General features: G+C 26.2%; 1 protein-coding gene across 2 annotated transcripts in view; it reads right to left on the bottom strand.

Annotated features, from left to right (window-relative positions):
• LOC129981891 (cell adhesion molecule Dscam2-like) overlaps positions 1–27099 on the bottom strand; it is a 464610-nt gene that overhangs the window by 78318 nt on the left and 359193 nt on the right. For both annotated transcript variants that reach the window (XM_056092937.1, XM_056092938.1), the window contains exon 17: positions 11174–11408. In XM_056092937.1, coding sequence (XP_055948912.1) covers positions 11174–11408 — 235 coding nt within the window. The remainder of the gene's footprint in view (positions 1–11173; positions 11409–27099) is intronic.

Raw genomic sequence — 27099 nt, 5'->3', positions numbered from 1 at the left:
TTTGTACTTAGTAAAAGATCTAAAAAAAAAAAAAAAAAAAAAAAAAAAAGCACAATTAGCACAAAAAGAAGGAAATTCGTTTTTATTTTATTACCGAGAATTTATTGTGAAAAACTGTTTATTTTGAAAACTTTTAATTACTTGAATCTCATAACTCTTACATCTGCTATCTTTATAACGTGGGATCCAAATCTTCGTATTTTATTCTTTGTATTTCCTATTCGTACAATTCTGCAAATTGCAATGCGCCATTACATGTGCCTATACTTAAAATAATAATAATAATAAATATTTGTTGAAGAATAACTACATTATAAGAGCGTGCGATACTTTTATAAATAGATGTGTCATATCCCTTAAATTAAGTTCTAAAATCACTTTGATCACTCACATATATCACTATTGCAAATAAATATCGAATTAATAACTAATAAAATATTTGCATAAAATAAATATAAGTTTCCGTTATTTTTCTTCTGGGATATTAGAATATTGTGTCCATTATTATATTGTAGCCATATTGAAAGACATTGATAATATTCAATTCAAAATACAAGTAGTCGAATAAAGATAAACAAGTATCAACGTATCAAAGAAGCCTAAATTCTCATATTTGTTCTTCTGCAGGAAAGCAGAAAAATATTTATTCCTCTCTTCCAGCGACCAGAAAATGAAGTCTGCATTTTCTTTCGTTGACATGTGCAAATATTAATTATTCTCTTCCTTAGTCCTGTGTGGCATTTATCCTATTAATATATTTTCTCATATGATGCAACAGAAAAGCACAGTAAATTTATCAATTTAATGATTAGTACAGTGGAAGAATGAAAATCTATAGCTTAGCAAATCTAAATGTATCTTCAAACGGAGGGAATTGTATAGTATTTGTAATAAAATTATTAAGAATAAACTATGAACTAAATAGTACTATGATCAAAGCATTTCGAATTCCGCATATCTATTTATTGGTGAAACTTTATTGCATCCAACTTCCATGTTTTTCCGAGTGCAATGAACTTCAATCAATACTTTTTCAAATCATCAAAACATTTCATACAGCCTATTTGAAAAAAAAAAAAAAAAAAAAAAAAAAATCCCTCAAAATTTATAGCGATTTTTTAATTGAAAAAAGAAATCAAAATGGTGACCACAAAGACTCAGTTTACATGACAAAAATTAGAAAAAAAGTCACACAGTGCTATATCAAGTGAATACGGAGTTTGTGTATCTGTATTTTTTTTTTTTTTTTTTTTGAATATTTGGTTAAAACCTTAGGGAATGATAATCCCATTGTGAGAAGATTCATAATTGGAATGTATGATTCATGAGATTTTTTGACATTTTTTCCTCAATTTTCAATGGATTTCTTCATTTTAAGAAGAAAGAACCACTCTGAAGTGAAAAATTGCTTCATTCAAATAATAACCTTTCTGAGTGTCTTTCCACTTAATTTATTATGCATAACATTATATCAATCAATGAAGATAATCAACATTATCTTGATTTTCGAACGCCTTTGATTTGATTGGACTTCTCAATCTTGAGTCATATTTCAAGCGCCATTCACTTGATTGATGAACTGTTATTTATCAAAAGCAGATATTCAAGTTTCATCCTAGGTAATAAGGAGTTTTAGGTAAACAATGTAATGAGCTCTGGAAGAAAAGATTCGCCTTGAGAAAGCATCGTTTGGACCCCATGAACAAGTCCGTGTTTTTTTTAACAAGTTGACCATTCTTGGAAAGTTCATTCGCAACCCATAAGGAACTTTAAAAATTGTTTTACACGAATCAGACGATATAGGAATTTGCGCATTAATCCATTTTATTGCCAAAAGACAATCATTAAATCTCATTATCTGACCTAGCAATATTTTTCTCATTAATCGAAGTAAATGATTCGAGCGGGCCGATTGACTTTTAAAGGCTGCCACTAAGAGCAAAATTGACATTGACGTTAATATTCCTAAATGATTTTACACGAACATTACAAGAGAAAAAAAATGGTGGTGTCTTGGAATCAAGAATATCTCATTTCAAATAAAGGGAGCTTGACTAAGATTTTTTTCCATCCATTAATAAGAGACTCTTATGCCATAATTTTTACACTAATTACAAAATAACCCAAATTCTCACTGGTCATGGTAATTTTAAAAGTTATTTATACAAATTTAATTTCTCTCCATCATCTTCCTGCAATTATAATATTGGTGGCGAGGAAAATGTTGAACATTTGCTCCTTCTATGTTCCAAGTCTGTCAAAGAAAGACATATCCTAAGACTGGCTCTCAGAGGCATTAATATAAATTCACCTCCAGAATTTTACAAACTTATTTCCACCAGAAATGCTTTCGAAAATTTCTGTAAACTTATTGATGACATCTGTAATTTTTCATATCTGTTAAATTTTATTCTTTTTTCTTTATGTAATGTGTTGCATACTTACTTCTGTAAGACCCGCGTGATACTTTGTGGTGCACGGGGGTTTTATAAATGTCTCAATGAAAAAAAATGGTCCTACAGATCAAGGTTCATTTAGAACAAATTAATTGCTTAAACAAGAATTTTATAACAGTCAAATGCCGCTGTTTATAATAAACTGTTATCTTTAAAACAATAGTTTTTAAATGATTTTATAGCAGGAATTTTAGTCTGTAAACATAATTTATTACATGTACTTTGCTCAATAGCTTTCGAATGAAACCTCAGACAGAATGAAAATTTTCTGATTAAAAACTAAAGAAACTTTGAGATGATAAAATGAAACACATTCTTGACTGTTGTAGATGTTTGTTAAATGTCGTAAAAATGGTAAATATATTAAATGAAACATTCCTAATAGCTTTTAATAGCAGTGGTACATTTCATTCAATTAAACTAAATTACGTAAAGATGATTTCCTATTAATTTTCTTTACTTCTTTATCTTGTTATATTATTTGCGTATATTTGTTTTGTTATGTTTGAATGCTATAGAGAAATCAATCCAAAATTAGTCCAGGAAAATTACTAATGAAAGTAAGGTGGAAAGTCCAAATGGCTTAGTAAGAGATGTCGACGTTTTATTTGATAAAAACATGAATACATAATAGCAAAACATATGCCAAACGTACTTAAAAATAGAAATTGCAGTAAAAAACGGCACACAAGCAGCAAATCATTATTAAATAATTGTAAATAGTAAGAAACGCGCATAAGTCAGTATTCTTAAGAGAGGAATCACTCGACTACTCGCTTGAACTCCACTCAATAGAGGAGTGTTTTCAAGCCTGTATCTTGGATTTTTGTAATTTCCATGAAAAAGAAAAACAAAATATTATTGCTCTATTTCTGAAAACGGATGCTTAATCGAGCTATTTTCAGGATTCTTAAATATTTTGTTTCCTCACTTTTTTATCACCAAAGTTTTCAAATTTTCATCAAGGCCAGAAGTTATTGACCCAGCATCCATCTAGCTTTAGTCAGAGCATCTGTAAAACTCTTCCTTAGTATGAAATTAAATGTTCATATGAAGCAGTATTAGAAATTCGTAACAGTATGATAACTCTTATAGGAAATGCATTTAGTCACAAATATTTATATGAACTCAAAAAATGTGTACATAATTATGACATAAATTATTTCTTAACTGAATGATGTTTTAATTTAAGTTCGAAATATGCATGTATCAATCGAACTTTTTCATATTCATTTATGATTCTGCCTTGTTAGCAGAATGTTTTAACTTATGTCCAGTTTGAAATAAATGTTTAATGCGCTCATTTATTTTCCTTAATGGCGGAAATATCTTCTTTGCCGATTCAAAGCGTTAACATGATCCACATAATTAGGCGAAGTGTAATGAATTCGCTTTGAGCCAATGCCTAACACCTAATGTTTCCGAGCGGAAGACATTAATTTGCAAAATAGATTCCCGTAATGCCGATTAAATCAACGAGCAAGGCATTTGAAGGTAAACAATCAGTATCCGATTCATTGCAGTTTAACTCTCGGAAATTTTTCACCAGTTTCTCTGTAAGTGCAGTTTCACATTCCTAATTACAATTTACTGAAACTTAAACACTAGACTGAGGTAGGATACAGATGCGATGTACAAATTTGTTTAAAAGTTATAAATCCTTGCGAATCTGTTTAAAAGTTTCCTGCGATTACATTCAGGAAATAACCCACGCATTCGAATTCGAGTCTTTCAGTTTGGTTGAATGCCAGTGAATAAGAAGAGATTATTTCAACACGAAAGGTGGGGTACTTATTCATTGTTCTATAATGTGGAATTTTCTGTTGCAGTTACATCCTGTAATGGGAATGTTTAGATACCTTTTCTATTATTTGTAAGAGTGAGATGTCTTTGAAAATTATTTGCTTCAAGACATTTTGATATCTTATTTTAAAATAGCTTTTAATTTATTTTTAAATTAAACAATGGTGTCTTTTAATGGCAGTGTCTTTTTAATCTGAAAGTCCCATGCTTACTTTGTAACAGATTTCTCACAAATGCTTTAAATAGCATTGTAAGTGTATACTTTGTTTTAAATGTATTAATATATTTGCGTAGCTATTATTGCTAAGAAAAATAGCAGATTGAAAGCTCATGTGCATGCCGAATAATATGGATATGATTGATGTTAGCTTTAATAATCTCTTTTATTTAATTTCCATAAATCTTAGAAGCCTAAATTACTGAATGTAAAATCATAATGTATTAAATCTGAGATCAGGATTTTAAATGTATATGACACTCATAAGCAGTGAAGTATGAAATACATACTTACATACTCACATAGTGTGAAATATCTAGTTGAAGGAATGTTACAGATGCAGACAGTTTTATTACAGCGTTTTGACTTTCTCATATATGCGTAAATACTTATGAAATTCTATAATAGTTTTGGTTTCATAGTATGTCCTGATTAATAAGTCTTGATAGTACGACCTGATTAATAAGCCCTGGAATAATGTATCATCAGAATTATGAAATTCTCAGAGACAAGAAAGAGTTCAATTTGTTAATGTTTGTACTAAAGGGCGAAACTCGCTTCGAAGGGTCTCACTGCGATGAGTGTTCCATGTTACGGCCGTGCTTTATGAAAATGGCTATAAAATGGGTGCAAAGTACTCTGTAAAGCGTCGATGTATAATAAGTTTATTTAATATAACCATCAACATGCCCATTTCTGTATTTCCATCATTTCAAGTATTGGCTTAACCAAGCAACATGAGATTTAATATCGAAGAACTGCGATGGCCATTGATGTGGTAAAATGAATGGATTCAAATATATTATCTCCAAATGCCGGGAAACAGCATAGATTTTTCCATCTGTTATATTATACGTCATACGAAATTAAAAACTAATGTTCTAAATTCAAAATTCGCCTTCATGGCAGAGAAAATTTTAAAGAGTACAGTCACGGACTTTCTCAAATTGTAAAAGGAATATAGTTTATGACACTGGAGAATTTTATCTTGTCATTTTGAGCCAGATAATTACCAAAATCCCTTGTTTCTCGTCAGGATGCGATATTTTTGTGCATTTGCGCTTATTTCAAAGGAAAGCACCACCTCGCCGTTTTACAAAAAAAAAAAAAAAAAAAAAAAAAAAAAAAATGGCCGATTTTTTTTGCTTTTGATTTTTCAAAATTCGACACTGTCTTTCATTATACGGTGGTTTTATTTATTTATTTGTCTTTTGAAAGTACGTATGTTGAGGATGAAATAGAAAAACCCTTAACAATTCCATAAAATTTTATCTGGCAATTTCATGCACATTTTTTTTTTTTTTTTTGCCATGATTGTAAATGGTTCAATGGACAAGATATTGAACCATTATGTATGTTTACATTATTAAAAATTGGGGAGGTAAATGTGCTTATTCCAGTGATTATATATAATTACTGGTGATTATTTATAATCTCCTGTAATTATACATAATCACCAATTTATTACATTTACCGTAACATATACACAGCATATGAGTGAAGCACTTTTAGCAAACTCATTATTTTGACCAGCATGCTATTTATTTACAAATAAATTGTTTGTTTGAATATTGAATGAAGCTCCATATGATTCGGGAAAAATAAGCCTCCATAAATTGGCTCGCATTATTCATTTTCCTTGCTAATTCATAAAAACTTAACTTTATTCCCTTTAAATTATAAAAATCAGAAGACTTTTTTTTATAAATATAAATGCAGATTCTAAAACTACTTATAAATATAAACGAAAATTAATGAGCAATTTATTTTTTATAAGATCATTAATTTAACGATCTACCTAGAAATGAAATATTTTAAAATGCAAATCTTTTTCGTCACAAGTGTACTTTTTTTTTAAGATTTTAAAAAAGTAAAGAAATATGTCAACTCGTTCTTTCTGATTTCAGTTGGAAAAAATAATGATCTTAAGATTCTCATGGATCATAAAAGATTAAGAGTAAAATATAGGCTCCTCATTCGTTCACATTCGAAGTTTCTTATTTTTTCTAGCCGACCATGTCAACCAACTGATTCACCGGAAATAATAATATTTAAATTTAATTAAAACTACATTTAATGCGTCAAATTTGACCTGGTATTTAAACCTTCCTGTCTTAATATCCTTTCTTTAAAGCGACACAGTTGACAAAAAAATCATCAAAAGATCAATTTTTTTATTTTCTCATATTAATTGAATCATTTTAAATGTAAAAATTTGAGACTGTATTTTACTAAGTTATTGAAGAATTTTTGAAGCATGATTAGGAAGTAAATAATGTTGCCACTTTGCTGATCTCCGTTAGATCTGTTAGAGAAAAACCTGATAAAAAAAACGCAAATCTTAAATTTAAAAACATTTCTGTAAATAAAATCGCAAAATTACAATTAAACCGAAAAGAAGTAAGACAGTTTTGCTCATATTGTATTTTTGTTAATTGTAAGATGGTTTTAAATTAGAGGTTTTTTTCGTATTTTTAAAATTTTCCACAAACTAAAGATGTTAAAATAAGGAAAATGAAGGTGTTGCTATGTTTATACATGTTGTAAATTTATGTCTGTGCCAAAATATGCATTTTATCAACTCTGGGATAAGTATTTTATTTTTGAAAGTTGTTATGATCAAGATCTGTATAATATTGATCATACGTCGGTTTTTCTTTATATATTCAATTTACAAATATGATATTTTTTAAATAAAATGTTGCAATATTTTTATTTTGGACAATTTAGAATAAGTTAACTACGATTTTCGAAAAAGAATATATATATATATATATATATATATATATATATATATATATATATATATATTCGAAAATCGATGAATTTTATACCACAGCTTTAATGGAATTAGCTCCAAGACCTGAAGTAATTTTTTTTAATGGGATAAAAGTCAAAATTAATGATCTTTCATGATTTTTTGTACGTTTCATAGTGAAAAAAAAACATAGAAAAATATTAATATTATTTAGCAGGAGGAAGTTTTTTTGTAGTATACTAGTAACAACTTGGAAAATATAGTTTGCAAATTTATCTACATATTTAAAAAAAGCCTTAGAAATTTTAAAAAAAGCTTCATAAATTGTTAAAGATTCAAATATTGCAATAGGAACTAATTAAAAATTTAGAATTATTTAAAAATTTTTGTGAAAGACAGTTACAAATTCTTACTTTGCATAAAATACAATTAAAATATAATTCTTGATTATAAAATTAAAAAACAATGGTTTAAATGGCATTGCGCCATCTTAATTTTGTTACAATATTCATGAAAACTCTTAATGCAGTCATGAGCTGATAGTGATAGTAAAAAATGGAGTCATACTTGTAAACTATGTTTTATTTACCTACTATTGTTAACGGAATTGTAACTTCACTTTCTTATTCCTTACGTAAATTGAGAGGGAAAACATGAATAATCTTTTTCTGTAGCTTTCAACAATAGAAAATAATCATATGATTAAATATTTGATAGAAAAATAAAAACTGTAGCATTTCATCTCAGAAATGTGCAGTATTGTTGAGAATTTTAGAAAGAGTTCGTTTTACGAAAATGTAAAAAGTTTGCGAAAAATATATGCAGCAACAAAAATAGTATGATCAAAATAACATTTTTTTTATTTTAAAATAATATAAAAATCACTCTAAATATCAATATACTGTAATATTTTCTGAAATTATTGTGGGAATATAACCCTCCTAAATTTAAGTAAATTCAAAATCTATTTAATCTTTTAGGAAAATAAGAAATAATTGCATGAATATGTGATAGTATTTGTCAAACTTTTAAAGACATTGATAGAATATATTAGGGATATTGAATGTAGAATGTATCAGTACATTTTAATTGAATTTATTACGATTTTAATATTTAAAATAAATTTATTTTTTTCTCCTGAAGACTTTCAAATAAATATTGTTTTTAATATAGAAATTTTGAATTCGATACATCAATTTGTAACAATAACATATTATCAACCATTCCGAAAATATTTTTCAAATTTTCAGTTAACTTAGTTTTCATCAACTGAAATTCCTTCTGACATTAAATTTTTAACAATTGCGAAAGTATTTGCAAGTAATTAATGCATTTCCTTACAAAAATGTGTTTGGCTCACCAGAAGATTCAATATGCCGTGTTGGAGAAATATTCCCGGAAATTCCTTTAGAAATTGAATTCGAAGTCGATAATTGCATTCTTCAAATAGACATGGAGTTGATTAGAATTTACCAAAGCAACGTTCGTTTGCCCGAATATAGAACTTCAGACCGCTTCAGCTAGAGATAATTGATATTTTATTTTATTCAAAAGACAGAACCACATGATATTACTATCTATTCTAAGTTCCCTCATGTTTATTCAAATTACATTATTTTGCATAAGTTTTTGAAATTAAAAATCTTTGAGCTATACATTAATTTAAATTAAGATTTTAATAAGCTAATACAAATGAAGATAACAGATAAATAAATGCAAGCTAAAAGTTGACTGTAGCTTTGATTAGTTTATGTTATATTTGTATTCGTACTTTTAAATATAAGGAAAGTTCTAGATATAAATATTAATATTTCTAAGAATCTTAGTATGTAAAAGATAATTTGGATGATATATATTGTAGGAGAGTTTAAAATAATTAAATTTAAACATTTTTTTTTATTCAGTTAGACTTTTTATTAATTGTAATACATAAGTTATGTTTGATCATACCGATAGGAAAAGCAAATACTCTGCACCATTTCGGAAAATCTACAATTATAAATGACTTTTAAGTCATATGTAAATGACTTTTAACTGTGAATGACTTTTCTACATCAAATGATTGATCAACAATATTTTTTTAGGTTCTCTCTTTTAATTTCTCAAAAAATGCACATTCAAAATTAAATTTTTACGTATCTGCAGTCATATTTCTGTTCATTTTCAACAAAACTTTTTCTGATCTTGAAAATTATATTCATTAAAATTTAAAATTGCAACAATTCCATGTATTACAAATTGCATTTAAAGAAACTATCTTCAAATAATTGCTATAAATGATTTTATAAAAACAATGAGAGCATTATTTTAAAATTAAGAAATGACTCGATTAAGGATTTTAATAATTCTCTTCATTCAGTTACCAAAAACAAATTTAGTTAATAGTATCAATTAATTTTAAAAATAAATTAGTAAATTTAATTAATTTAAAAGTAAGTGAATATAAAAGATTTTTAATCAGTCATTGAAATGTTATTTATACCAAAGAAAATAAATAAAATATTTTGAACGAAGACAATATCATTATTCTTAGTATATTGAGTATTTTAAGGCATAAGTGAAACTTATGAAATGGGAATTTTAAGCTGAACCAAGTCTTCCAATTAGCCCTTTATTTGTTATTTCTGATCTTTTATAAATAATTTCCTGAAACGATGCCATAGAATTCAATCATAGGAAATTCCTTTTAATTAACTAATTTTGCCCTTATCAATAATTTATTAATCTTATTTATAATTTAATTTTTTATAAAACATTCCAATATATTTAAATTCATTAATTTTCTTTATAATTTCATTTTTTAATAATTTCTTGAAGTGATTCCATAGAACCCATTCAAAGGAAATTCATTTTAATTAACTAATTTGTCCTTTATCAATAATTTATCAATATTCTTCATAATTTCATTTTTCATCAATTGATGCTCAATCTAAAACTCTTAAAAAAATTATAGTTGAAAGGGTGAAGCGACAACAATTCTCCTTTGAAATGGAAGCTTCTGCCTCGGGCTTCAAAGACATTAATACTCGTTTTCTAAGTTAGAAAAGAAGTGAAATTCTTGAAATGCCGCTGGTCAGTAAGTAAATGAATTTGAAAGTACTGGGGAACACGAAGTTTACAGTAAAGTTCTGATTTTTATACAGTATTTTTTAAAGTATTCAGATCTGAAAGGTTATTTGCGCGTCTTTCTGAGTATCTCTATAATCATAATGCTTTTTAAATAAAGAAGAGTAATTAGATAATATAATACTTCATTTCGAATTTCACATCTATAAGTAAATCAACATAATATATGAAGCATACTGATTTATTTGAATACCACAATTGAAACGACAGATAAAAAACACCGATCACTAGACCGTAAACCAAAGGCACCGGCGTAGTCTTACAAATATTTTTATAAGGGTATCACTAAAGATTTTTTTTATCAAGGGTATTTATAAAGAAGAATAAGAGTTTTTTTAAAAAAGCGCATAGATAAAGGAGAATCGTAAGGCCAATAACTAAAGCCCGAGATTCCGAAGTGAGATTAATGATACAGTGAGTCCATTAATGATACATCAAAGTCAATTAATTAATTAAATCTGAAAGGCCTATCATATATTATAACAGGTAGTCATAATATTCCCTGTTTACACTGCTTAGTTCTGTGGTAATGAGGCAACGAGTTTTTTTAAAAATTACTGGCTGTAATTTTTAAAATATAAATGAAAAAACACTTATATAGATATAGCTTCGATGATCAGAATCATGCAGCTTATTTTATCGAAGCAGTTTTATACAGTTGAAATTGCAATACTAAATCACTTTCAGTTTTTCAAAATAATTTTTTTTTTCCAATAATATTTCGAATGATCAGATTCGAAGTATCTAAATCATTGCATAGTAAGTTTCTAACATTGCGATCTAAAAGTTAAAAAAAAAAAATCACAAACTTACCAAATTCTAAAGTTTTTACAATCACAGGTTCTGAAGGCGGACCAGCCCCTCTTCCATTGAACGCTTGAACTATGATACTGTAATCGGTGAGTGGCAACAATCCAGTGATTTCCACAAATTGACTTCCCATCTGTGATGAATTTGTCGCCTTGAAATTGTACGGTTCAGTTTTACTGTGAGCTTTGTATCCCACATAGTAGCCATCAATACTATCTGGTTCTTCATCCCGGGAAAGCTGAAGCAGATAAAGCATTCCTTTTAGTATAAAGTCTATTCAAATAATAATATTTTAGTTATTTTTTTCAAAAAATAATGATATTCTAATAACATCCTTTCTTGCTCAAAAGATAAATGGCAATGTAGCTCGTCAGCATAGTTTTGAAATCTATTGTAATATAGTAATATAAAGAATGAGATGTCTTAGCATAGCGATAAACAAGTTTAGATATGGTTATATGGCAATTGTATTATGATTGGTTTGTGCTAAGAATTGATACCATTATATATTACATTAATAGAAATTTATTTTAATCACTATGCACATAAGCTAAGACTTCTTAAAGTGGCACCATTTGCAAAATCGTTGTTAATAAACGAGTTTACGATCAACATGCCTATACGACGTAAATAAGAAAAAGTGAATTAGTTTACTCAATCATATTTTCTAGCGTAGTGATATAAAGTATCACCTCATTGATGAAAAGTTTTTTAGCATTAGAGATTATTTGTTATGTATTATTTGCTTTTATTCTACCCATTGTATATATTCATCATCATTGTATACATTCATCATCTCTTCATCATTGTATACATTCATCATCTCTTCATCATTGTATACATTCATCATCTCTTCATCATTGTATCATTTATTATTCCGTTGCGCAATTCATAGTATTTATTATATTGACCACACTGTACAGTAAGATATAGTCAAGAAATATGTTTCACTAATATGAAGGAAATACTTAAGTTTAAGATTATTTTCTTTGTTATTTTCGCTAATCAGTGTTGAGGAGCTGGTTTTAAAAGACTCTGTGAAACCTTTCCCCGTACTAATAAAATTAATTCTACATGGCACAAATTGATAAGCAGACTTCTCAGTTACATTAAAATCTATTGGGATTTTTAGCTGAAATACCGTGGATAAAGAGCAGGAATTTGAATATACAATGGAAAAAATTCAGCAGGATATGAAATGTACAATAGAAAAACTTAAACTGAAGACTGAATATAGAATGGAGACCACTTAAATTTCTGTTAAAGGAAAGAAATTCAAGACAAAAGACTTCGCAAATAATCATTATTCTACAATGAAGCAATTCTTTCATTTCATAAATATATTTTTTTTAATAATTTTCTATGCCAAATGTAGCACATCAACCGTTAGCTATAGGAATTATAAATATATAATCTGAGACATTTGATAAATACCACATTTCGATAATTTTTCAGATATAATTATTGTCCAAAATGAAATGGGATTTAAAATATGCCGTCCTTCTTAATATAATTATCTTATATGATTTAATAATAAATATACAAATATCAATTCATTACAAATGTAAAGGTTCGCAAATGTAAATTATAATTAAATACAATTAGTTTCAAGAAAAATTAGCTGCTTAAAAGCTACTTTGTTAATCGAAAATAATTATGTAAACTTCCAACTCTTTTAATAAATATTTACACTAGATTAACAAAAGTGTAAATATTAGCAATTCAACTGTTCAGATTGATAGTCTTTTTAACTGTTTAGAATTGAGAATTTCTAGCTCTCATTGTAATTTATTATCATGACTTATAATAAAGTTTGTAATAAGTTTAGGTTGCATAATTATTTTGAGTTTTGACCCAATTGAATTTGATTACATAAATAAATATAAATCATTGAACAATTGTTATATGATAGTATTCAGAATGCAATAAAGTAAGAACATATTTGTATACATTTCTATATGCTTTTTATTAGATAAAAGAGATATGATTACACTCTGAGATGTAATTTTTCTTAAAGGATATTTTATAATACTAAATAAAGTCATTCCTATTATTAACTTTTCATGTATTTTTATTTATAGCAGTAAACAAACAATTAGGAGAAAAGCATTCTCAACGAATAGAAATAATTATTATCATTCACAGAAACGCACTTTAATTATTTTAATAGCCATATCCTTATCGGAATAAATAAGATATTAATCGCATATCTTCATAAAAAAATCTTGTTTATATAATTTTAGTTTATTTTTTTTAATTTCAAATGAAAATAGTTCTGATTACCAAAATGTTCAACAGTATTCTTACGACTCCATCATTCATTATATTAAGCAACATGGTAGAGATGGCACAGAATATCTTGGACCAGCAAGGAATTATGAAAAATTTTATTTATGTTTCTTTTTTAATTAAGTAGTTGTAGTCTTTTGATGCTTATTTTTTAATGCAAATTAGTTCTGAACTCTATAATTCTGAATAAACTGTAGAACAAAACATTGAATTGTCTTAGATTCTGTAATGGGAATTGTAGATACAATGCCACTTTTTAATATATATTTGGAGTGAAATATAACCTTTCTTTATAATAATAAATAAGAGAGATACAACAAGTACATTTCTAGGTTTTAAATCTCTCAATATTGTTTTAGGGAATAAAAAACAATATAGTGAAATATAAGAATCAAAAACAATCATTTTAAAATTCACTTATTTGGAGTTTATTCACAATGTAATAAATTTTATCTTGAATAATAATGCCAAGTATATGATTAGTAGAAAAATCGTAGTCATGCTTTCCACTCATATGTTTTGTCTATTAATTCCACACGCAAACATTACATTTAAGTATCTAAGACAGCAGAAAATACTAATGTTTCTTTAATTAGTAAGTTAGATAATTAACTATAGAATAATTTTATGACACAATACATTAAAGATCTTTATATGGGTGAATAAAGAAATGATTTTTAAAAGCTAGAATGTAAAAAATAATAACTCTAAAACTGAATTAATAATCTCTGAATAAAATAGAAAGTAATGATAAATATTGCTTACGTATATAAAGTTATAAATCAATATAGAATTTGTGCTATATTATTTGATTAATTGTTTCACTATTGTTCCACCCACATGACCTTGCGAATTAATTGCTGGAGGACCAGTTTCTGTTTCAAACCAAGGGTGCAAGATGTTATTACCAAGAATATCCTAGTTATACGTTCTGCTTTCCTCGTTTGAGACAGAAACTGGTCTACCAATAAAGAAAATGCACGGCTGGTTGGGCCGAGTTAGTATTGAAAGGGTTGCACAACTTTTGCTTTTGTTAAGTGATTAAATAAAAATGTTGAGCATATGGAATAATTAAAAGCATACATAAATGAATTGAATAATTAAAATGGATGTAATATTTTCCTTCGATTTGAGAAGAAATATGTAGATAAATAAAAAGCAATAGCATAATAAAAGAAAACATGAAACATTCCTTCACACACACTAAATAGTACCACTAATGAAGCAGAAATTAGTCATTTAATTTTAGATTTTAAATAAATATTTTGGTTTTGCATGTAGCATGCTTGTTTTGCAAAGTATGAACGAGGATTTGATTTACAAAAATTACTAATTATCAATTGTCGTTATCGATTTAAGTATAAACAAAATGTTATGATTTTTGTTAAGAAATTTGCAGAAAATGTTCTAAAGAAACTTCTAGAAACACACCAAATAAGAGATCACATTCAATAGAATCAAAAGATAATTCTCTATAACTGAAAGATGAATGAATTGTCCCATACATGAAAATAAAAGGCCTCAGTTGATTTGTTAAGATGTTTGTTACTGATTGTGAGATAATACTGTTATAACGAAATAATGATATTTTACTGTTTCTTGCGTTGTAATAAGAAAACTTATAATTCCATGAAATATTATTTTTTTTTTATCAATCTTTCAATTATCATGGGATAAATCATAAATTATCATAATTATCATAAATTTAAATCCATGAGACAGAAAAAGAACCCCAGAATTATCCAGTATTTAATAAAGAGTAAATAAAAGAATGAATCATTTTACAATATATTTTTTTCTATTTTAAAGGGAGTGAATGTAATTATTTTAAAAAATAAAACATTGATGTAGGTAAAAGAGGAATTTTCATAAAACTATTTATCCTTAAAAAATATTTATGAGCTTTCAATTAATTTAAAAAATAATCGGCGTTCAAATATATTAATTAATCTTTCATATTGAAAAACGGGTCAGTAAAATTTAAGTATAAATCTTTTTGATTAAGAGAATAACTCTTTAAAATTTATTTGAAAGGAAATATAAAATTTTAACATACTTATTTACATAAAAAACCATGCGTTTTCACAAATATTTACTACACCCTTTCTCATGAAGACAAAATCTGCCATTATGCAGAGAAATATTTATCGTTTCTAAAATATTTGCTGATAAATGTATCTGGCATATCAAATGTTTTGTAAAATCCAATAACTGAAAAGTTTAAAGAAACATTCCTAAATACTATAAAAGCAAATAACTATAATTTTAACATTAAGGAATCATAATTAATTAATCAGTATTAATTTAAACATTAAGGAACCATAATAATTTTTGTTTAATCAAAATAATTTTTGTTGCATTTGTAAAATCAATAACAAGAATTTCTAACCGTAAATTATTTATAACAGACTTATACTTTTCGGAAATTCATGTTATGCTATTTGATAACTTTCATGAGGAAAGATACGAAAAACCCAATAAAACGATTTCATATTCATATCATATATAAAATCAAATAAATGTGTGACGTATATTCGTATATTCGTATATTTGAGAAAATAGAATTAGAAATAAAATTTTATTCTATTATTTCAACAATAATAGTATTTGATATTTCTCGTATGTGGCACTGTTGTTTATTATTTTGAATTTTCAATCAATAGAAACTCAATATGTTTTTTAAAAACCTCATTTAAAAAATCAAAATCCTCTATTACTGAAACTAATAAGTCCGTCCAATTTATTGAATGTATAAAATGCCCAGTAGATATTACCAGGCAAGTACTGTTTAATTCTATGGCTTGTATATTAATCTCCTGAAATTATTATTCATTTTATTATTTAGAGTATTAGAAAAATATGTTCTGCAAAGTTATATTATGAATAATCCAAATAACAAAATCTGCATTTGAAAAGAAATAAGTTTTTATCTTATTCTTGTTTTTCAACAAATAATTGGAAAATTCATATACATAATCTTGAATCTATATTTATTTAATGATTATATCGAGCAGCAAAATATATCTATTTACTGATTTTCCGATTATTTTTTTTATCTATCTATTTATGAAGCCTTAATTCCGAAGAATAAAAAAACCTTAAAGACAATTTTATTAATTGAAATATTTTGTTTTTAATATACTATTTTTATCTATCTATCTATTTATGAAGACTTAATTCATAAGAATAAAAAAACCTTAAAGACAATTTTATTAATTGAAATATTTTGTTTTTAATATACTATTTTTTATCTATCTATCTATTTATGAAGCCTTAAATAAGAAGAATAAAAAAAACTTAAAGACAATTTTATTAATTGAAATATTTTGTTTTTAATATACTATTTTTATCTATCTATCTATTTATGAAGCCTTAAATAAGAAGAATAAAAAAAACTTAAATATAATATTATTAATTGAAATATTTTGGTTTTAATTTACTTGTTGTTCAAATCCAATCATGGGCAAAAATAATACAAATTAAGTCATTTCGATTCAATAATGCCTTTAAGTTTAAACTTTTAAATAGTTACAAATGCTAGCTGATACATTTCATTTTTCTCTTTTTCGCTACAAAATTAAGTGCTTTGTATAAGTCTGTAAGAAATTTGTTTGAAATTGAAAATTTTGTTTATATATATATATAAAAAACAACAACACAGGAGCAGTTTGTGAAAAATACGCTAATTGTACAACTTTCTGCAATACCTAATTGTGTGATAGTTGAATTGATTTCTGTAATCAGTAAATATGCAATTAATATAGAAAATTATGTAATATTGAAATAAAAATAACATATTTTTAATAATAAATTAAATGCAATTTGAATCTACAGGCCGGAATGTGGCAGCATAATAATGCTTTAGGTTTAATTTTCTTGTCTTCACCACGTTTGGTTTAATTACATCAGCCACTACTTTCTGAGCAACCGATTTATATAATGTGACATTTGATATGTAATACAGTGTCTATGTTTTTGCCAGTTCCTGCTTTTGAAGAAAAAAAATCAAAATTTTAATTAGACTTTTTCAGTAAAAAATCATCCCATTTTATATCTTTCCTCAACAATTTCAAAAATGTGTTTGACAAAATACATACACACACACTTGTGAGCGCGCACGCGTTTGATACACCATTTTAAAACTTAAAAAGAAGTTTTTTTTTCCAGAAATTTTTTGTTAATTTGCATTTACAATGATATAAATTACATTTTTTGTGTACATGATGCCGCTCAATTATTCTGCATAATTTCTTTATACGATGATATAAAGAAGGTTGAATCTCCTTGAAGTTTTTTGTGTTGATGATTCTGCTAATTCAGATTTCATGTTTTATTTTATTAAGCTCCCTAATCTGAATATAAATAAAAGTCATTGTGTTGTTCTATAAGTCTTTTTAAAAAACCAAGACGATTTGAATTAAGCGTTACGCAGTCATTATTGATGATAAGAGAAATACTATCAGTTTTTCAAGAAGCAAATGTAAATTAAAAAAGCACTTAACTACAAATTTAGGTACAATAAGGTGAGCGGATTTAGATACAGGAATCTTTAAATTGCCAACGATAGAAATATTTTAAGTACTATGATATTTTATATAAAATAAGCTTTTGCATTACAGATAAGTTGCTTATAAAGTTTTTGTTTATATGTGCATTAGAGAGTGCTTATATAAAATAGATTCTTCCTTTTTCGTATACGAAATATACTTGAAAATTTTCTGTGAAATACGGAACTACAATTAAATTTTTAATGATGACTTTTGGCAATTAACAAAACTGTAAGCTTTTCGTTTGCATTAGAACAATGGATAATTTTCATTAGTTTGGCTACAATACATAGTTACAATTTTTCTTAGAAATACATAAGTACAATTAAAGTTTAATGAAGCGTTTTATAAATAATTAGACTGAAAGCTCTCCACTATAAAGAAACATGAAATTTTTTCCCCAGCAACGTTTGGTATTTCAACTAGTATTAAATAAATGTATCGAATTTGTCTCTATACAATAGAAACCATTGGCAGACTATAGGTGTAAATTACTTTCAAAAATCTTTTACATATTTATTTTATGTTCTTTTTTCTATTGTTAAACTGTTCACACGTTTTTAAACATTTTATTCATCGGACAGAAAAAAAATAAAAAAACCTTTATCAACAAAAGCTTAGAAGAACATTTGTTCGCTATCTAAGGGAGAAATCTGAATTGTCGACAAGTACTATTACTCTCTTCAGAAGAAGGTCAGCTTTCTAATTTCCTGTAGAAATCCTGTTATCAGGCGAACTATCTCGATACCGGAAAAAGGTGAAATCGAAAATGAAGGGGCAAAAATGTCCCTCAATGGATTAGGAAAAGTTTCATTAAGAACCCGGATGTAATTAAGATCCGCCTTTTTCGTGACGTAAGTACTGACGTCTTACTTGAAAGCGATGGACTGTAAAGAAATAAAGCAGACACAAAACTGCGAACTTGAGATGTGGGCTGTTAAGATATTTAACGTCTGTCATTCAGGGGTGAATCGGAATTCTAAGTCGTATTTAAAACTGATAATGCATAGAATGAAAAGACTTTTTCGAACTGATAAGAATACATTTCTCCTCATTTATGGAACTTTTCTGTTACTTTACTTTTAAATTTTCCGCTCAGATAGTTTGTTGAGACATTAATTATTGTGAAAGTATATAAAAGATAAGAAATAATATTTTAATTTGCTGTACAATCTTTTAAGAAAGATTTTCAAAAGTTGTGAAGATTTTAATGAAACTACTATGTTATAACTGGGCGTTTATGAATTAAACAAATCAGTTATCATTATGATATAGAAAAATTAATTAAAGTATTATGTTGTAACTTTTAATTCTTTAGCTAAAGATATCTCCTGAAGTGTCACTTTATAATATTTAAAACGTTTTCGGCTAAAATTTTGAATTTATAATTTAATAACTGCCGAAACTGATATTACTCTGCCGAAATTGTTAATTTGTATTTTATATATGAAATACTTTTAATTTTTCTCTTAGATAATATATTAAATAATCATTATAAATGCATATTAAAGTTTAAAATCAGTATTTAGTTTTGTTGTATATACTTTTTAAATGATACACGGATCATGTGAAAATATTGAGACTTGTATACGTTTGAACAATATATATTATCAAACTCTAACTGAGCAATTTTTTTTTAGAAACTCATATTTCGCACATAACTTCATTTTAAATTGGATATTTAAAAGTACTGAATTTATATATATATATATATATATATATATATATATATAGGAATCAATTTTTAAAATGTTAAATTTTACAGAAAATATAAACAATTATTAAATCAAATCAGAAGAAGATACGGAAAAAATCAAAAGAATTTTAAGTAATGTTAAATTGCAAAGAATTTGCATTTCGTTATTCAATACAAAATCGATTTGTTCTTCAGATGAACATTTGGAGATTACACAACAAAATTACATCGGGAAACTGAAGATAAAATATTAGATAAAAGATTCGGATTTGTAAATGATAAAATCTGATCTTTCTTAGAACTTTACACGCGCTGCAGATTCGAAATTGATCGATTTTTAGAACCAAACCTAAACAATGTTAGGAGAAGGATTGAATGAAATGAATTATGCAAAAGGAGAAACTCATCAAGCTTTTCATCGGCCAAGGAAGAAAATAGAAATAAACAGATATCTGTGCCATAATGAAAACAACTCCAATTGCGTTTGTTTATGAAATTTCTGCGTTATACTATGTGTCGACAATACATTTTCAGTTAGTTATATGTTCAATATATATTTAGTACGATAGAAAAATTATTTTATTTGTTTATTTAAATAATAGCTGCAGTAAAATTGAAATAAAAATGAAAGTAAGTAATCATATACAGTAGAAAATATTTTCCTTAACTCATAATATCTAATTAAAAAAAGATATTTAGGCTAATGAAAATTTTGAAGCTATAATGATATTAATTTAGGTATGTAATATAATTGTAGCTTTCCAGTCTGAAATAGATATCATAGCAATTAAACAGTATTAATGAAATGGTAGTTTTGCTTCATGAAAAAATATTTTATTTAATTGAATTACAAATAAGGAATTTCACCTGTAGAAGTGAAGGCAATAATATCAGAAAAAGGATGATGTTACCTATAGTATATTTAAAAATAATTTCAGTAAAATTTTGTTGATGGAAGAGAATTATCCTACTGATTAAATCAGTATCATTAAAAAGATAATAAGATAATTTAAATCAAATATTTATTATCTTAAATATCGTAGAATTAATTACATTCATGTTTTCATAATTTAGTGGCCAAACTAAAGTTATGGTATTAAAAAACATTTTGTTCAATGACATTCAATTATGAATTTTGGAATGTTTTACAAGCTTTTATTAATGGATGTTATATATATCAATAGAATAACCATAACCATTTTTATCCATATATTGTAATTGGTATTCTTACATAGAAAAATACAAAAAAAAATGAAGATAATAAATTTATGGATTATTTTTATGATTCTTGTAATCTAATTTATTTAAAGGTAAAACTGGATCTGACTAGACTATAAAGACAATTTATATTCGTTTACCCAACTTACGAAAAAACATTTTGCATTTTTTGTTATGAGATTGATTTATTTTCCTTAAAATTTCGCAATATTCTATAGATTATATTCTTTATTCTACTTTTTCATGCATAAATGCTTCATCATTAAAAATATTGCAAAAAAATGAGGCTAATTCACAACAGCAACGATAAAAATAAATTTAATTCAAATTTCATTTCCATCGAGCAAACAGTTAGAGAAAATTCTTCATATTTTATCCCATTGCATAATTTTATTTCGTAATCTAAAAATGTATTGTTTTTCTTACATTTTTTTTTTTGAAGTTTATTTCATTTTGTATTATTTTTTTTTTTTCTTTGGAGGTTTCTGTTACTTTTATCCCCTCCGAGAGGCTTCACAGATGAGAATGGTTCCGTTATGATGTCTTATTCACAAACTCTGGTGGATACAGAAATGGTGTGGGATCAGTTACACTATCGATGACGGGACGTGCCTCCTACTGTAGTGGCCTAACCATAGCCGGTGATGGCTCTTAAGACTCTACCATAGTTCCGACTATGGTCAAAATAGTACATGCATATTTCATTTTTTCCATTTAAATGAAATTTTTATGAAGTACCGATAAATTTTTACAAGCAATTTCTGCTTCAATCTGTAGATAAAATGATTCTAACTTAAAATTTTAATTTTTCTTTTGGTTTTTAGACAAGGATTCTAATGTTTTCAGATTATTTTTTTAGGTAACATTTAGGTAACATACTTAGGTTTATAAGAACTCGGAAAACACTCTGATGTATACTAAGAAAATTCCAATTATCGTAAATTTCTGAAAACTTAGTTATTAATGTGGAAATCGGAAAAAGTTGTAGTAGAACAAAATTCTTTCTTATTTGCTATATAAAAATTCAAATACCGAACAATAATATTTGTACGCAGGAAATCACAAAAACAATATTTAAAAAGAAACGCGCAAATGTTGATGCCAATTGCATCTGAAATAAATTGTTTATATGTGGTGAGGGGTTAATTGAACAAATAAAGGTTCCACTAACAAATTTTATTGCTTAAATCTTTAAAAATAAGAATGAAACATGCGCCATTCATTTATCAGTAAAATACTACAATGAATGAAAAAGATAATTCGTATTTACTGATATTAAATGTCTATATTAATGACATTATATTGTTATTAATTTCCAATTTTTTTTCGTTTCTTTCCTGGAAAAAGAGAATACTGATCAATTTTTTTTGTATTTTTTTCTTATTAATGTAACAATTTTAAACTACGGAACACATTTCCAAACTTCTTTGTTCGTTTTATTGTGTCTTGTAATTTAATGTCGCTCATAAAAAAAAAGAATTGTAATTCTATGTATTCTAATTCTTGAGAAGTTTAATGAGAACAGTAATGAAAGAACGCGACAGAGAAAGAAAATTTACAAGCAGACATTATACGACATTTTGTTAATCGTGAATGTTCTTAAGTTTAACCATGCAGAAACTCTACCTAGGTTCTCTTCACTCGAATAAACCTTATCAATGATTAAAAGTTTTGTCTTTCAGCATGAATTGCAATTTATAGAAATACATACATTCTCTTTTTTTGTAAAAAGACAAGTAATTAATTAATGCAAATATGTTTTATTAGCATACATTGGATTAAAAAAAGAAAATATTTAATTATCTGAATTTAAATTTAATGTTTTAGTTTGTATTTAAAATAATACAAAAAATATCGAAAATATTCATTTCTTTAAAGAAAATATTATTTATGCATTTTGAGAATTATTTTTCAGTAAAAATGCATTGATAATTTAAAAAAAAAGATTTCATTCTAAATGCAATATTAAGATATTCAGTTAAATGTTTTTTTTTTTTCAGCCATATTGATCAAATAAAAAGAGAATATTTTTGATTAAGAATTATGGATTTCATACTCAAATCAGCAGTCCAAATATTATAAATATTAAAATTTTGAATTTTTGTTATTTTACAGCAAAAAAAAATTCAACCATATTGGCGAAAATTAGATTTTCCCCAAAAACATTAGTGAACTGTTAGGTATAATTTACAAAATGGATGTTAAAAAAAAGTTAAAATATTTCTTTCTTGCTTGCATTTAACTTACATTCAAAATTCAGTTTTTGTATAATAAATTTCAATTCTAAATTGCATCACCCAATCTTTCTGAATCATCATCATTAAATAAGTTTGATAAACAACTTACATAATTGCCAGTGTCACTTAGAGACTGGTATTTGATTTATTGTTCGATCCTATATCAAAATTATTTTTGTTTTTAATTTCAATTTTGTGTTTCTCACTGTCACACATCCTTATTTTATTTTAAATTCATATTCAAAAGAAATAATATTTGGAATTTGTGACACATAACATTAGTGAAATCAAATTTCATGTCCTTTCCCTTGTAAAGGAAAAGAAATTTGGCTTGATCTAGAAACTTACTTGCACCTAGTTTAAAATCTCATCTTTATTTGGCCAGTCACTACATTGTACACTGTAAAATGTACTGTACACATTGTATGCATTGTACACTGCACTCCATTTTTATCGTATTAAATTGCACACTGTAACTAATACTGCAAACTAAAAAACATTGAAATGTATGGGTCAGTAAATAGTCAGAGTACTTGAGTAAAAAAAAAAGTTACTGAAGCAGCAGATCATGAAAGTTCCCATTTATAAACTCCTGAACTGCAAAGGGATTTAACTATTAAGTAGGTAAATACGTATAAACATTTCATTTTTATAACGTTTTGATATAATAGCATCCACTTATAAATGGAAGAAATGCGTGCATATATATTCGCAATCTGTAACAATCAATATATAGCAATAATAATTCCGATACCCATGTTGTCATTTGGCATCACCAGAGTAATTTGCTTAAATTTGTGTTTCTAATTTTAATTTTGATTAGGTAAGTTTTGATGGGGTATAAATGCAACATGATCTGAGTATGGAATTTTATTATTTCAAGGCAATTAATTAATTTTGAAAATAAATATTTTTAAACGTAGAAAATTTTTAAGTTGATATATTTTATTTTTTTCTTCTCTTATCGAATAAATATTTTATACCATTAGAAATGAGGATACCTTTATGGTAAATATATTTCCAAGTTCGAATATTCCTTGTTAACATTTATTCTTTTCTTTCTCCGTGTGGTAATGAGTGATCTAAATTTTACATGCCTAATAATTATGAAGTTATTTCATTGATCAATTAAATTTAAACTTTTTATCATTCCAAAGGATAGTAAAATTATTTTAGCAGTTGAATTTTTCTTTAGTTTAATTTAAAAATATTTTTTGCTTCAAATATGTATTCAGAAAAATATTATGTGTAGAAAGGGCGAATATTCTTGAAATTGAAGTGATGAAAATTTTTCTGATAAAACTAATAAACCTTCATTTTGAAACCGAGTATTCTACACTTTTAGATCAAAGTACATTTTAAAATATACCAATTATTGTATTTATTTCAAGTTTTAATAACTAATTTACATTTTTTGCTTATTTTCTTTGATTTGTATTTGGTTACTTAATTTCATTTTTTTACAAATAAATAGTTTTTATAATAACATTTAATTTAATCTAAGATTTTAATTTCAAAACTTTTTCCCTGGGTATTGTATATAATTCCATATTTTTCAATGAAGTTATTTTTTAATATATTTAATTCAATCCTCTATTTAAAAACTAGGAGAGTAAATTCAATTAAAGTTGGGTATTTTAATTACATTTTTCAAAATTGTAAAAAAGCGGTAGTTTTTTTCCAAATATTTACAGAACCTTTACAAATAAGAACTTTTTTTTTTTTTTTGCTTTCATAGACAAAAAAAATAGATTTTTTTTTTACGAAATGAGAAAAATAATAATTAATATTTACTTGAAGCTCAAATTAAAATAAATAGAAAGTAATTTTCATTATTAACTTTGCAAAAACTTATAATTATCATCTACATATTTCACTCCTGGGCACTTTTTTTTGCTATAAGAAATTATTTATTTTCTTAATAAATCTAAACCTTAGTAATATTAGAGAGAACATTCCAATATTAAAAAAAAGTTCATGACTAATTATTACTATTTACATTTTAGAGAACACAGCAAGAACATCTTCAGCAATCTATGCTCTCAAAGTGAGAATCGATTCAAAGGGGATAAAAGCAGAAATCAAGTTTCAGCATTTAATTGTAAATAAAAAAAAATCCCACAAAAAAAGAAAACAGCCGCATTCGAGCACATATCCTTTTCAGAACCTAATTACAACTCAATAAAAAATATATATTTAATTTCATATCGCACCAGAATTTAAACCATTTTTAACACAATTTTCCAATCGCGTGATTGGAGGACTAAGACACCAGAAAAATGTCATTAGCCAGAATGAAAAATTCAGGATGGAAATTTAATTTTTAATGAAGTAAAGATAGATTATTTTTGCTCACACTGCATTTTTTATTCCCCGGCAGAGCGGATATCTATAAATAATATTTTATGTCAGGGACATCATTTTCTGGGACATGCTTCCATATATCTTTACTTATTCATAAAATGACAGTTTCCCCGTGAAATATAAATATCACATGAAAGACATTAATTAAAACCGCGCTATAATTAGCGCTTGCTTTGCGGTGACCCCTTTTGTGAATCTCTAGCTGTGTGCGTTTATTTTTGTGATGAATGATTAATCATTGATGCTATGCAAGCGTATAGAAACCTCCGAAATTTGATAAGAAAGAATTAATTAATCAGCATTAAGCTGAATATCTTCCCTAATTTAGATATTCGAGACTATTCGATTATTTAGATATTAATGATCTATGCATAGGATACTCATCTTAAAGCAGATTTATCTAACGAGAATCTCACGTCGGAAATTCAAACAATGTCAGAGTTATTGCATTTTGCGTAACTTTCTAGCTATTGTTTTGACGAGTTTTGCATTCTTGCAGATAAAATACGAAATCTGTTAATATATCAAAATTTGTTTAATGTAATGAGAATTATAGATGCTATCGAAAGAAACTTTATTTATATTTTTTATACTTTCATTATTTATATTTAAATATTAATTTTGTGTTTGTTTTTTAAAACAAAGCCGTCGTCTTCAGTGCAGAGATGTTTCGAGATGAATATCGGTTGTGTTTAATGTCATTTTAATTTTGTAACATGATTACATGATGATCATAACATGATTACCTTAATAAGATTTTGTTGAACATTAAACTTGGATAGGTATGGCCAACGTTATTTTCAATAGCTGAATCATGATTAGTTATTTTTATGTATTGCTTATATGAGCCTTTGTAATGGAGATAAATCTCACGCTATCATATTGCATTTAAAATTATATATCGCCAGCTATTTTATATTTTAATTTCAATTGTATTTCACGGTATTCAAATTTCAGTTTCTTATTTTTCATATTGTTAATTGCACTGATAATGAAGCGAATCATTCTTATATAACACTCAACAAAGACAGAAAAGTAGGTGATTAATTATTCGATTAAACAATTCAAATGATTTGAATTTCTTGATGAAATGTGTTGTTGTGTTTCCAATAAAATGTGTTGTCGAAAATTCCCCAATCTGGGAAATCTCATAACTTAATAAAAAAATTTCACAGTTAAATCAATAGTATTGAATTTTTTTTAATATGATGAAAAAATAAATATTTTACAGTGATATTTGAAGACTATTTAGCATAAAAATATCAAAATATTGCTTATCATTAAAATTTCAAAATGATCTCGAAAACTGCACGTTAAAATTCTCAAAAATTGCATATTATTACCTTCCTAATTACATTTGTGATAACTTCCGCAGCTGCGAATGAAACGGTTTCAACTCTAGAGAGATATAAACTCAGAGAGAGACACACAGCCTCCTTTATGATTAATAGGAATTTCCAAGGATTTAATTATACATTGAAAGAAAGCATTAATCATCATAACATAATCATGGTAATTCCTAGCCATTTAAATGATCAATTCTATTTTAAATTATAAGCAAAACATATAAGGATAGAA

The sequence above is a fragment of the Argiope bruennichi genome, chromosome 8, assembly GCF_947563725.1.
Source record: "Argiope bruennichi chromosome 8, qqArgBrue1.1, whole genome shotgun sequence".
Classification (NCBI taxonomy): domain Eukaryota; kingdom Metazoa; phylum Arthropoda; class Arachnida; order Araneae; family Araneidae; genus Argiope; species Argiope bruennichi.
Note: the sequence above shows the minus strand (reverse complement) of the source record. Positions and strands in the feature narration are given on the sequence as shown.